Raw genomic sequence first — 14885 nt, 5'->3', positions numbered from 1 at the left:
TATTTTCGATGCATGTGAAGATAATCCTCTCTTTTAATTTAATGCCTTTAAACAACCAGTCAAAAGCAGTTCCCAGTATAATAGTAGATAATGCTTTACTTTAGTTGATCTTTGGTTCTACCACATCCCAAAAGTGTTCTAGTGGAGTTAGATCTGGTGAATGTGGAGACCATTTGAGTACAATGAAAGCTCCTGTTGATAACAGCCATCAGAAGAACTTCTATTCTCCAAGTTTGGTTCTAAAAGAGGTTATGTGAGTTACTGTTGCCTTCCTATAATCTCAAAGCAGCCAGAACATAGTCCCCTGGCCTCTAAAATCAACAAGGCATCCCATAACGTCTGCAGTTTGTAAAATGCTCATACCAACTCATCTGGTACCAGCAACCACGCCGCTTTCACAGTCACTTCTATTCGCTTTCTCCCCCATTCTGATGCTCTATTTGAACTTCAGCAGGTCAGTGCCTTGAGCTGGTGCCATGTGATTGGCTGATTATTTACATTAACAGGGAACTAAACAAAACCAAACAAATCGGCCAGTGAGTATATTGAAGTGCACGCGATAACATTCTTATACGTACTTATTTATCTTATCTATTAACTTGCTTTTCCGAGTTGAGGGTACCTTAGTGTGATTTTTTTTTTTGCTAACAGGGAAATCATATTTTTGATTATTTCCTACTCTCTGCGAATGCTTAAGAAAAGAGCAATTGCGTTGAATCATGGGAAATGTAGGCCTTAGCGCATCTAGCCAGGACATCTTTGCCTCTAATGCGTTTATTTTTATATGTATATTCTACCATTTCTTTCAAATGGGTTTCCAGTGAGTCTGCTAATGTTGCGGACATACATTAATAAACAACAGTGGCCCTTAAGTAAAGATTTCATTATTTAAAGTCAAGACTACAAGTTACTTCAATGTGCCGTTTGCGTTTTTAAGCCTGTTAATGTGTTTACATTGTTTCTAATAAAGATTAACTTTGCAAGGTCGGATAGGTTAACCCAGAGATAGCTGCAGCTTTGGCATGTAGCGCTGCAACATCGCCCTCTTTTGCTCCGTAGAACAAATGACATGTCTGCTTTTGTCAACGACAACCAGGCGAGTCAGACAGTCATTTGGTTTGGTTCGCCTGTAGTGTTTAGCCAAGCCAGCCAGCAACAACCAGCCGCCTGAATGTAGATCCGCATGGGCTACTACCACTGTATATCTCCAAATAACCCAGCGGAATCATAAAATAAGGATCCCAGGATGGTGTTAGTGCATGTCGGATATCTGGTTCTTCCTGTATTCGGCTCAGTAAGAAACAGAGGTACGGTATTAATATTCATATCGATCCAAAACATGTGCCCTGTTTATCTTAATATTCACTGCAGCTGTTGGGCTAGCTAGCTCGAGCTCCGCCGTTGGGTTAGCTCCCGTTAGCTAGCATGAAATTAATGGTCAAATTGCTTGCCGACGCGATAACGCTTTATATTCGCATCCGTCGCAGATTAATATAAGGCACCGAATTATAAGGTTTGCTAGGTGCAAATACAGCGAATTAAAAATTAACTTCGTTGCTACAGATAAGCTAACTGGCTTCTTGGGCTCAGACTATTTCTTGAAACATTTCTCACAAAGGCTTGCACATGCACGCGACATGCGGCCAAAATGCCTCATGTAAAAAAAAAGAAAAAGAAACACATTCCTACATAAAAAGACGTCTTTATTAACGCACGGTGCATTTTTATTTGTGAGGTTTTAAGAAAAATATTCAACGTTTCCTCGAAACTACCGTGTTTGTGCTGTAAAGAAAAATACCGCAAAATAGACGTAGCCTGTCCAGCCAGTCAGCTTATCTGTGCACGGATGATGTCATTTGAAGATCATCTGCTTCTGCTAACGCTCGCCGTTTTTTCCACCGTGATTCCAGTAGTTATTACAATTATTACCCCTCTCAATTGGCCAGTGTGCTAATCGATAAGTGGCCAGTCGACCGGGAGCCTTTAATTCCGGGCTATCAGTGTATCCGTCGCCCTTTTCTCTCATTTGCTAATTGGCAATTCAGCAGCTGTTTGTTTGAAGCTGCCGAATTGCAAAAAGAATCGAGTGTGGGGTATCAGTTAAACAATGATAAAGCTACAGTGCAACATTAATTTCACAACAGTGGCATCAGTGATTTTCATTGTGCTTTTATTTCTGTTCTTATTTCCCTGTTTCATAGTATGGAGGCTGGCTCTACATTCTGCATTTATCAGATCTTTGTCGTCCCCCCCCATTGTGTAGCTAATGATCATCTGCTGCTGTGTGGTGTGGCGTGGCCTCTGCCTGTTCTCTGCATTTAGCTGTATTGTGAATCCCTTCTTCATTTCCTCTTTCCATCAGAAGACGACATTGGTATTAAAAAAAGCACCCCCCCCCTTTCCCAAGATGTACTCAGCCATAGACTTTCCATGTTAAACAGACTAAAACAATATCTAACACCTAGGACAGAGCACCTTTTTTTTGGTCTTTTTTTCTGTCAAATTGCTGTAGCACTGAGTAAACATTTTTAGCTCTTTTCTAGATCAGTTGAATGTCATTGTGTACCTCCCATCCAGTCTTGATAGACAACATGCTGTAAATTCCTGTAAAGTGGATACATTTTGCATGATCTCAAATACTGCACTGCATTGTTGAACACCAGAATTTGGCTCATCTTTTTCTTCTCTTCACACAAGGTGCAATGTACATGATTAAAGTGACCTGCGATTGAAAAAACAACAACAAATAAATAAATTAAAGCATGCAAATTGGGACCACGCGCATGCCATTTTTTACTGTTAAAAACGTAACATTTAAATCAGTGGCGATGTCACTTGAAATGACTGAAGGTACACTGCACCTCCACACAACAACCTGCCATAACTGTCTCCATTTTTTTTTGTGTAATCCTTTTGTTCCCTTTTTGCAAATTTCAAGCTTTGAATCACACTGAATTGTCAGGGCCTGTTTTGCCCTTTTACAGGCATCTGAAACTCTAAACGTTTAAGTAGGAAAACATGCTCACTGGTGGTTCATCACTTCTCAATTTACCCCACTAACATAAGACCAAAATGCTATCCATTTCACAGGGATGCCTATTTTTCCTGCACTGCTAAAGAGATCCTCTATTAGTAATAACGTCTTTATTGTTTGGTTGTGGTTTCTCTTTACCTTTTGTTCTGGTAATAGTACTTTCAATGCATGGTCACATTTATGATTCATAATTTTTTGTTTATGTTTTTTCTACATTTGACTAGTGAAAAATCCAATGTAATCTTTCTGTAGAAAAGATGTACCCTGCTGTACTGAAATCATGTGCTGTAGCCAACACGTCTGCTCATTGGATGCCGCTTTTGTTCTTTTTAACCCTATATGGAGCATGGTGGGCCTTGCCTTCAGTGTATGTTGTTTATTTTTGTTGCATGGAGTTATACTATTATTACAAACAAACAAGAAAGAAAACACAAATTCCACAAATACTAATATTTTTCAATAAAGAATATAGTGTTTTTCCTAACCTTCAGTGTGCTTCTTGCTGATTTCCATTTATTGTCCTCCCTCTCCCTTGTCCCCTATCTGCTCCCCCCCTCCTTCCCCTCCTTCCCCTCCCTCCACCCCTGTCCCCACCAACCCACCTACCCACCTCCTCTCCTGCTGTGACAAAGATAGACGATTTCCACGCTTACTTCATCGCAGGGCCCTGAATGAGTCTATCTGCTGTCATTCATGGTGATCGTTCTCACTGAGACGCTTGAAAACGCAGTGTGCTACTTGCAGTCTAGACTCTGAGCCTTTGACCCACGGCAGCAAGGTCATATCTTGTTTGCTCGGCTACGCTGACAAACTGTCAAGCTGAAATGCGAAATCTGGAAAGCTACACTGCTTGTCTTTCCTGTATTTAAAATTCAAACTGCAATTTTCAAGCGTGCTCCGAGTAAATGCAATGTAGACTTTGCCTTTTTCTTCATAAATTATTATTTATTTATTTTTTTGGAGAAATCAAGTGTTTACGAGCAAAGTAGTCTTGTCTTTTGCACTTCTATAAGAAACTGTTTAAAAGTCAGACATGGCAGAGCATAACTGTGGTTCCCTCTGGCAGAGATCCCCTCCCCCCAAAATCTGATCAAAGCTAAATTTAATTATTCTCAGTCCCACTATGATACAAAAAGGTCTCCTTAAGCTTAACCAGGGTATTAAAACCATATTGCAACACAGCACAAGCTAGCCTATGTCTTTATTTTCCACTCCTTGTCAAGTCTCGACAGCAGTCTGTTCGCTGCAGTTGCCAAATAGCTGTGGTTGGAGAGAGTTAAAAAAAGCATTCAAGCTATTTCCTGTCAACTCCTGAATGTTCATATGGGAGAAGAATAGCAGAGCTTTACTGGAAGTGTATAACACAGAGAGACAGCTGATTTCAGTAGAGCACATTTATAATGTGAATTTAATGTCTAGTTTAATTTTTTTATATGGAACAGGTTGTTCTTTACAGTTGTGTAGATAGAGACTTGGCAGAGAAACAGTTTAATGTATTTCTTACAGGCAGTGAGGTAATAATGGTTTACTTCTGAGTGCACTGACCTGCTGTCAGCTGCAGAATTTACAAGAACTGAGCTACGTCGATATCTGTATAGGGGTACGGTTCTTCTGTTCTGATCCAGTTCCTTTGTCTGTGAAGACGAGGAGTCGATCCAGGGGCTGGAAATGCATTTAAAGAAATGAACGCTTGCGCTTTGTGTGGAGCACCAAAAATGGTTTTCATTCTCATGGTACTTGTGGTAACCATCATTTTCCCACCCCCACAGAAGTATTTTTCACCCTAGGTAAGAGGTAGGGCTTCATTAACATGCTATATCTCACACACAGTGACACCACATTTCACCTACTATTAATTCCATCTAATTTCCCCCCTCAGGTACCTGACAACTTCTCCTTATACTCCACAGGATCCCATTTCAACCGGCAACAGCAACAACAGCAGCAGCAGCACAGCCATGCTACCTCTTGCCGGCACTTCCAGTTAGGTCCTCAGGCCCCGCTGCCCATGGACTTCCCCATGCCCCACCCAGGGCAGCCACAGTCAGGCATTAACCCCCACCTGGCCCCGCCCAGCCACCAACACGGCCCTCCGCTCCACTCGCCCCTCAACCCTTTGCCCGCTCCCCAGTTCCAGGACATCCCTGCCCCTCCCTTCCTACCTCAGGCATTACACCAGCAATACCTCCTCCAGCAGCAGATCCTCGAGGCCCAGCACCGACACATCCTGCCACCCTCCAGGTATCCACACAGCTTTATGGTACAAAAAAAAAAATAGAGAGGAAAAGGCAAAATATTTAGTTTAAGCACCTCGTTGGTAACTACTGGAGTTGTGCAGTGACATTTTAAATTTAAATGATAAACTCTTATTTTCCAGGATGTTTTCAAATGCTTAGTTATTTGTCTTAGTAGACGGACCCCAGAGAGAGTTCCTCACCAACCCCACAGGCTGCGACCCGGCTATGAGTTTGCTCCCCCCCTCCATGTCCCTCCGCAGCCTGTGGTTCAGCAGCCCCGCTACCTGGCTGAGGGCACAGACTGGTAAGCAGTGCATCTCTCTCAACGACACATGCAGCGCCACAGATGCAAAAAGCTATTTTTTTTTAGAGGAAACATCAACAGACACCTTATTTCGTAATGTGAAAGCATTTTTTACCAGCTCATCTTTAGACCATTTAAGATAAATGTCAGTTACAGACACATTTTAGATTTGAATGAATGAGTTCAAGATGAAGAGTTGAAAGCAAATAAATTGCTGTTGTAGCACTCTTGTCAATGGGAGTCTTGAGTGAAATCACAGAGTACAAATTATAAAGACCAAAAAAACAAAAAACAAACACAAAATAATGACCCAAAAAATCAAGAAGTTCCCAAACTTCTTCTTAATGTATTTATTTAAGTAGCTCATCGCTTAATTTTAGCTATGTGTGCTACAGCCATTTGTCCACTTACCTTCTGCTGGTCCATGTGTATTGATTACTTTTATAATATCAACTCTCACACATTTGCTTGCATGATAACCAATTTTCATGTAATCAAATTTGCTGTATCTGACCTGGTATGGGGATATATATATTTTTTAAAAATCATATTACAATCTCACCGTTTAAAAGATTTACCCATTGAGCAGCTACAGAAGTACACAAGTCTGCTGTTATCGAAGCTCAGTGTTCCAGAGACCTCGCAGTGTTCCACTGGCTGATTTGTTTTTTCCGTTTCTGTCCAGGGATCTAAGTGTGGACGCTGGGCTTCCCCCCCACCAGTATCACATCCACCCGCTGCCGCAGCACTATCAGCACTACTTGACCTCTCCTAGGATGCACCACTTCCCTAGAAACAATGCCTCAACGCAAGTGGTGAGCTCCCCTCTGCCTCCATACGATCAATCATGTTCATCTCGATGAACTCACGGCGACTCTTCTCCTGGTTTCTGAGATTAATCTCAACACCCAGCAACCGGGGATGACCCGTGTCCCTATTGTTCTTTCTGATTTCTGCTGCAAAGCTGACGCTAGCTTCTTTTATCTGTCATCTCCTAGGTTGTCCATGAGATCAGAAACTACCCATATCCCCAGTTGCACTTGCTGGCTCTGCAGAGTCTCAACCCCTCCCGCCACGCATCTGCAGTTAGAGAGAGCTATGAGGTTTGTGCGCCTATTTCCTCGCTCTCCTCAGCAGACGCACCAGTCTACACTAATTTATCATTGTTTTCTCTGTGACCAATCTCTGGATAGGCTTGAGTGGTAGCTGATTTTCTTATTTCCAATTACCCAGGGCTCCAGATGCTTTAAATGGTCCAGCTGCCTTTAATCTCATGTCATTTGTTTTCATTTCAAGCAAGGTGTCCTGTTCCTTAAGGCACCGATTTGATTACATTACACACTTTAATATCTTTTTATTGTGCATATTTATTTCTGTTATTTTAGTGGCAAAATACAGAAAGGTCCTTCCTTTAAAGGCAACTGGGATTTTTTTTCATAGGAGCTTCTGCAGCTGGAGGACAGACTGGGCAGCGTAAACCGTGGAGCGGTCCAAACCACCATTGAGAGATTCACTTTCCCCCACAAGTACAAAAAGGTAGGGCTGGAGACTCTTTAGCTCCTTGCTGGATTAAATATACCTTTTTGATGTGGTACGGTAAAGGGGAAGAACTGAAGATGCGAAAGAAAGGGATAGCGAAAGGCAGCAGCAGGTTGAAAGGATCAAAGAGCAAAGACGAGAGTGGAATGAAGGTCACGTCTGTCACTGTAGTTCAAAGGTCAAACTAATTTCCGTTGCCAGATTAGTGAGACAGGGCTGCAGTGTTCACAGTTCAAGGCGCTGGATGACTCATCTAGCTGTCTGCAGATATGTATGTGGAATGAATTTAAAGAAACGTCTATGCCAAATATGACCCAAATACTCAGAATGCAAGATTATTTGGTACATTTTGAGTGAGCAGGAGTAATTGAGTCATTTCCATCTTGATGTCTATTTTTTTCTGGGAAGTATAATTCAAAGACTTTTTTTTATTCTGCCTGAGCTGACTCAGAGACCCCTGTGGCATAAACACTGCACACTTCAGTAATTAAAGTGTGTTTGCTCTTGTGTGGTTTTCTGTGCAGAGAATACCACAGGACCTGAAGATGTGTCTGGATGATGAGGAGCTTGACACCGATGAAAAATGCACCATATGTCTGTCGATGCTGGAGGATGGCGAGGATGTCAGGTACTGCTTTTTCTTTGGTTGGTTATGCAGATGTTGATGTAGGCTGCGCATAAAAGCGCTTTTTTTCCTAGAAGGATGTATTTGTTTCTCACATCCTGAAATAGTATCGCATTATCAGTCTGTTTGTCATTCAGTGAATGTACCACTGTGGTTCAGTTAGATGATTAGTGCCTGTAACAGCAGGTTGAGGTTGATTTGTGGATTTGGATGCATTGCATTGAATTTCAATTTACACATTCATGTCCCCCTCAGGAGGAATCTGAATTACTTTGCTCATCTCCTAACTAAACTTAAATGTGTCCCTTAACTTGGGTTCATGACTATATTAATACCTACAAAACTAATTGCATTACCCTCACAGACAACTGGGTTTAGTTACCCCTCTAAAAAACAATTTCTCCCAAAGCCTGTCAGGGTAAATGCTTTTCAGGATGATTAGTCCTCAGAGGTTAATTTACTAATTTATCCTTAACCACATTTCTTTCCCATAAACTGGATATAAAGACACAGGATCTAAGCATTTCTAAACCCTAAACTGGTTCTGCCACCTAAGTTAAAAAGCTTCATGTCTTAAAATCCCATCACTGGATTTCTCCCAGCACCTCATCTTAAAAACCCTCCCCGCGGGCAGCATTAGCTTCTCGCAAAATCTTTTGATGTGTGTCCGGTGTTGTGATGTGTTCAGAAGTGACAGAGCATATTATTTTACCCACTGAATAGGCGGAAAAGAGGCAAGAATAAACAGAATCTTCTGCATTTAAGGGAGGGATGGAGCTGTGATATGGTAGTAGACTTTAATTCTATTCAAATAAAGCGTACACCCAACATCTCAGCTTGATTGTGTTACGTTTGCTCTGGTTTATGTTGAAAATCCTCCATTATTTATGACACAAGCAAATCTTGGCACGTGTGGTCCTAAAATACATATCGGGTGATTTGATATGAGGGAACACCTACAGTAAATATATCATTATTGTACCTCAAACACAGAATTCCTCCTTATGACGTACAACGTTCATTTTAAGCTTATTCCCCCCACATATGAAAGTCAAATGTGAGCTGCTTTCAGATGTCAAACGTGAATCATAGTCCAATGGCTGGATTTATTCTGGATACAAATGGATTCCTGGGTATGACAGACCTATGAATCATACGCATGTGGAAGCCTTAAAGACCGTGAAGTTTGTGTAACAAAGCAGAGCAACAACAGTTGTTTTATCCAGCTGTTAGTTGAGCTGAAGGATGAAGCTTGTTGTCACTTCTGGGTTCACATCAAGCAGGAAACCACCTTTAAATGTTTAATATTAAATATTATTCAACCTAAGAGTGTAAAAAAAGGTGTAAAGAGGAAAAAAAAATCATACAAATGTCCATTTATAGTTTTGTTTTTGTTATTTGAGAAAATGGTGTGCTTGTATTGTCAAAAAGCTTTAGTTACTTTCACTCATTGGTGAAGAAAAACAGCAAATTCTCACCTTGACGAAGCAGCAGCTCTGTGTTTTTTGGTATTTTTTCTTTAACAATTAGTGAAATATCAAATTTAACTTTAACAGCTGTTGTAGACAGATGAAAAAAAAAACAACTTCATTCAGCTGCATAAGTAAATGCATTAGAAAACATTAGGAAATTCAGATTTTGTATGTAAATAATCTTGCAGTGTAATCACTTACTTTAAAAGCAAGTAATTGGCACACTGTGAAAAAACTTTCACTGCAATTGCTCTTTAACATCTTCTCAAGACGTGCTGATTATGTTGTGGTTGTAAAATAGAAAGCAGTGGTGTGCAATCAACATTTCTGTGAATGTTCTTTTTTCCAGGAAAAATGACTTTTGTCTAGATTTGGTGATCAATCAGCCACTTATACCGTAAACCTCTGGGATTATTACACAGCTTGACATTTTGGAAGGACGCTTTTACGCTTGTTTTAAATTCCTGACCTTGTCTCTCCTGTCTCCTCAGGAGATTACCCTGCATGCATCTCTTCCACCAGGCGTGTGTGGACCAGTGGTTGGCCACCAGCAGGAAATGCCCCATCTGCAGAGTGGACATTGAGACTCAGCTGACCCCCGACAGTTGATAGCTCCTGTTGACTTCTGCAGCTATGGATCTTGGTCTTGTTAATTTTCCATTGCCCTCCCTCCAGGGGGAGAGGCTCTGCCAAACACCCCTCTTCCCCTCTGCATCACTCAACGAGCCTGCCTTCTGAGACAGCTGTGACAGAGGGATCAACAAAGCACACTCACCTACAACGCAACGAGGGACGGGGGGGTTGATGCACAGATAGGCGCCTGGACTGAGGTTCGGTTTAATGGACTTGGCTGGATGTTAAAGGTAGGAGTGGACGTGTATGGACAGATGTGCTGAGGCTTCACACAGTTCTGTCAGATTGTGTACATTTCTCCATACAGCCGCCAAGAGAAAGGGTACTCTGACGACCAACCTCCCCAGCTCAGTGTGGTGTATCAAGGCCATTTCTCTGCCACTATAACCAAACCCTTTGCCCCATCCCTCTCCCCAGGCCTGTGAAAAATCCTTGAAGCTGCACTCTGCCCAAGCCCTCAGCACATCTGTACAGAACATTATCAAATGATTAGCATGAGGTTGTTTGGTGTGAACTCTTGTAGCTGAACGCTTGTGGTGTAATGGAGTATAGTACTGAATAAGTATTTACAGAGTAACAGTGTTGTGTAGCAAGCAAAAGCCTTTTGAGAAATATGTTTGTGAAAAATAAAACCTACAGAGAGGGTGAATACAGCTCTAACAGTAAGAATATTCAGTGTGTTTAATCGTAGGCAACCAGAGAAAGAGCTAGTCATGTAAAAAGGCCAAAAATCCCTCTTTCTTGTCTAACATGGTTTTGGATTTACAGTTAGTAGATGCCATCAGAGTTGATGCTAAAAACGCTAACTGCAGGCATGGCTTCCAGTGATCTGTGTAGTGTCGTAGTCGGGCCTCTATAATCTAGAGCAGAGGCCTCTGATGTGCATGCTGTATGGCAGGCTTGGGCTGTGTCGTTAATATTGTGGAGCAGTAGAAACAGGGACTGTGTCTGTGCATGTGAACCGTATATTATGACTCTGATGATCCCACTCATTCATAGAGGAGGACAAGAATGCACCTGATACCCCCTTCCCCACTCCTTCCCCCGCACCCTTCCCCACTCATCCCGAGTAGACCAAAGTTGCCGTTAGACACTGATCACCGACCAGCTAAGCATTGCGCTCCTAACAGGACTCAAAGAGCTGCCGGTGGATCCGTGTCTAACAGCAACTCCTCTCTGTGGCCTCGCTCATGGTCATGGTCACGCTCGTGATCATGAGAGGCCGGCATGGGCTTGAGGATGCAGTGCCTGAGTCTTGCCATCAGAGTACCTGACATTTGTATTACCTATCACCAGAACCTTATTGCCTATCGAACAAGCACACGTGATTTCTATATCCAGTGAATGGCCTCTGTTGTGTATCGGCTCCTTTCATTTCAATCTGAGTTGCTCCCACTGTTTGATTTAAAAACAAAAAAAGAAGAAAAAAAAAGACTGTTTCTGGTGTTACAGGGACAATACAAACTAGTTTGCCTGTGATATGTGCTAGAATGTGTATGACTGTCCCCACCCCCTCTCCCCCCATGGTCGTAGTGTATGGTATTGCTAGAACAACTGTGATACGTTCAGTGATAGAAGCTGTTTTTCTATATCATGCATGAACCATGTTGGCGTAGTTCACTTGAAGGAGGGTGAAAGGGAGAAAAAGCCATCCATTTGAAAAATACCAAACAATTGTTCTTAACATTAATTTTGTTTTAATTGTCTTTTTTTCCCTGCCATTTCGTTCTTTCTTTTTTATTACCTGTACACTTTTCTTTCTTCCTTCTTTTTCTTTTTGTTTTGCTCACATGCCAATCTGGACATGGTACTAATATGCCGAGTCCTTGTCCACTTTAACCATAGTGAAGAAAAAGCTGCAATGCTGCAAAAACATATTTATTGTTGTTCTAATGTAGCTTGTGTTTTGTAAATGCACTATAATATGGAGTTGCCTGATTTTTTTTTTCTTTTTTTGTTTTGGTGGTGTGGGTTCTTCTTGTCCTAGAGTTTGTGTTCCAGTTCAGTTAAATATTTTCATGCTTCCTTGTGTATTATTGGAGGGTAACTTGACTGTTTGTGTTGCGTTTGTTTTTTTCGTTTGTTTTTTTTTTTCCTTTCTTTTCGTATGAAACCTCCATCCAAAAAACTACAGATGGATGAAAATGGAGGTTTGCTAGTTCACATAGAATGCTGTGATTAAAGATGCCTTAAGTATTTAACAATCATTATTTATTACTAACTGTAGCTAGCTAGCTATCGTGGTGGAATATTTAATGTCTCTATCTCATAACTTTGCAATTTAATCAATATATTTATTTAAAATAACACAAAATATTAAAAAAAGAATACCTCATTATGCATTGGTCGGTGGGGATGCTTTTGCATGCCGTCTGTGTTTTCTTTTTTCGGAGGCGAGATAAAAAAAAAAAGAAACTTGTTGAAAAATCGACTGGGGTTGTTTCCCCCGACACATTTTTTCTAGCCAGCATGGTGCTGTTGATCTGGATTACATTCCATTCATATCATCTCTCGATTTTTCTTTTTTAATAAATGTTTTACTTTCTAGACATCATCCCTGCTTTGATGCAAAGCAGATGTCAGGGTGCAGCCCTTTTTTTTTTGTTTTTTGTCTTAGCTCGCTTCTGTTGTCATAATCAGTCACATTTATTTTCGTTTTTCCACGTTTTAAGTTGACCACAATATAAATCATATCTGGGTCTCAATTTAGTGCTTCTCTTTACGACCCACATTACAAGCTGTATTATTTGTTGCTGGCAGTTGCTTTGTGTGGGATTATGGAACGTATATCTAACATGCTAACTTGAGCCATTGATCTTATTGAGCAAACTTCTGGTGTACTGTGGTTATACAATATAGATGTTTTACACCTGGGTATAATAAGCTAACTACGTTTTCGGTGTGCATTTCTTATTAATACTCTACTAATCCTGCAAATTATTATAACATATATTGGATTGGAATGAAGCTGGCTGGTCTTACTATTATGATTTCATTTCGTGCTCTCACTGGCCTTACCCCGTGCCCTCCACAGTGTACCCCATAACTCCAGAGCGAACTGGACAGTAGCCATAGTATTAACTCAAGCTGATGAACCGGAATGAACAGTAGAACTTAAAGCACAAGCTTTTTAATGCATGTCCTTCTCAGGTTTTCCTATGTGTATGTGGGAGTAGCTCTGTAGATGTGTTTAATATGATGCTGTACCTTCTTGAATATTTCAGATGTTTCTTTGCTGCTGAAAAAATGTTGATTATTAACCTGCCAGTGAAAAAGGGAAGTGGCCATCTTTGTACAACACACTGCTGTTTTGCTGTAACCGCGCAATGTTTTATGATCTTGAGTATTTTATAGAAAAGTAGAAGTATGTATCAATAATATGAAAGCAATAGCTAAATCATAATGAAGAATAACATGATCAGTGAATATTGTGGAAAATCTTTAGATTCACTCTGGGTGGATTTTGTACTGTATTTATTACTAATGATGATGCAAAAAGTTGCATAGCTTAACCCAAACTGTTCTGTCTCTTTTTTATTTATTGTCTTGTATATGATCTTTTTGTATGTGTTTTTCAAATAAACTGCCTAAAATGCTGAGAACTAATCTGATCCGTGTGTCATTTGGAGTCATTTTAATTTAGAAAAAACATTTCATTTATGGAACTGTAAGCTATCTGAATTACACGTGTTGGACAACATATCACAGACAGATCTGTAACAGCATACAGTGGGTCCACACATTTTGGAAAACGGCACAATCTTTCCAAACTTGCCTCTGTACACCACTGTATTGGATTTTAAATTAAGCAATCAAGATGTTATTAAACAGTGGAAGGTCTAGAATCAGGAATGCAGAGGAGAGGGAGTATCTGAAACAGGCTCTGTGTGGTGTGTGAGGTCTGGCTTGACAAAGGAGGATGCTAGGGATAGGGTGAGATGGAGGCAGACGAGCTGCTATGGCGACCCCCAAAGGGAGCAGCTAAAAGAAAAAGAAAAATCAGGACGATATTAAAGTGGAGGTTTTTTTTAGTTGACAAATATATTGCCCACTTGTTAAAGTATCTTCACTAATAAGACAAGCATGACCGATAAAGTCATGCCTTGGCTAGGTGTCCGTCATCTGTCCATCCACAGCTGACAAGATTCACTAATCCTCCTGGAGTATTGGTCAGATTTGATCACCTAGTGGATTTTCATCCATATTGTGGTCACGGTCAAGCTCGAGGTCACATTTATTGTTCTCACTGGATTTTCATCCTGATTAGTTTGTGCAATATAGCCACAATGACAAGGAAGCCTACTATATCGCTTTCTTTCTGTATTTCACGGATTACAATACCTTGTAAATTGTTATAGACAATAGTCACAGTAAGCCAGATGAGCTACTTATGACAATGAAGTTCTGTTTTTTGTATTTCTTATGCAATCCAAGATTACCTGAAATCTGAAAATCATAGATAATGTCCATGTGGTGATACACTTATTTAAAAATAACAATCAACATATAAAGAAATAACTGGGACACTGTAAAATGTTACTCTAATGATCACATTATGCGTGTGATTATGTGTATGTGTAGGTCTTTATCTAATAATAATAATGGATTGCATTTAGCGCTTTTCAAGGCACCCAAAGCGCTTTACAATTCCATTATTCATTTACTCTCAAATTCACACACTGGTGTAGGCAGCTACAGTTGTGGCCACAGCTGCCCTGCGGCAGACTGACAGAAGCGAGGCTGCCATATCACACCATCTGCCCCTCTGGCCAACACCAGTAGGCGGTAGGTGAAGTGTCTTGCCCAAGGACACAACGACCAGGACAGAGAGCCCGGAGAGAACCGGTGACCTTCCGGTTACAGATGCGCTTCCCAACCCCCAGCGCCATGGTCGCCCCTACTACTCCTACTCCTACTACTCCTCAACAGGTGGGCCAATCCAAACAAGACTGCACAAACATGGAATCTGTATGTTAAAAAAAGTTTTGTAATATTTATTATAAATTATGAATACATTGTTTTGAATTTGGTTTATATTATG

General features: G+C 40.8%; 1 protein-coding gene across 3 annotated transcripts; it reads left to right on the top strand.

Annotated features, from left to right (window-relative positions):
- Positions 1–674: 674 nt before the first annotated feature.
- Positions 675–13450, top strand: ark2cb (arkadia (RNF111) C-terminal like ring finger ubiquitin ligase 2Cb). Of its 3 annotated transcripts, none has more exons than XM_085475783.1 (8): positions 675–1307; positions 4945–5275; positions 5447–5575; positions 6261–6390; positions 6574–6678; positions 7016–7111; positions 7639–7742; positions 9703–13450. In XM_085475783.1, exons 1-8 carry the CDS (start codon positions 1247–1249, stop codon positions 9818–9820), a joined length of 1074 nt encoding a protein of 357 aa, XP_085331909.1. In that variant the 5' UTR covers positions 675–1246; the 3' UTR covers positions 9821–13450. The 3 variants fall into 3 exon arrangements, with proteins under 3 accessions (XP_085331909.1, XP_085331908.1, XP_085331910.1); XM_085475782.1 differs by having other exon boundaries at positions 5444–5575; XM_085475784.1 differs by lacking the exon at positions 675–1307 and adding an exon at positions 4731–4828 and having other exon boundaries at positions 5444–5575.
- Positions 13451–14885: the final 1435 nt, after the last annotated feature.

Source organism: Copadichromis virginalis, linkage group LG12, assembly GCF_057382275.1.
Source record: "Copadichromis virginalis isolate Kocher_CV1m ecotype Utaka linkage group LG12, C_Virginalis_male_GT1.1, whole genome shotgun sequence".
NCBI classification, from domain to species: Eukaryota; Metazoa; Chordata; class Actinopteri; order Cichliformes; family Cichlidae; genus Copadichromis; species Copadichromis virginalis.
The sequence above is the reverse complement of the archived record's forward strand: the minus strand, read 5'-3'. Positions and strand labels throughout refer to the sequence as shown.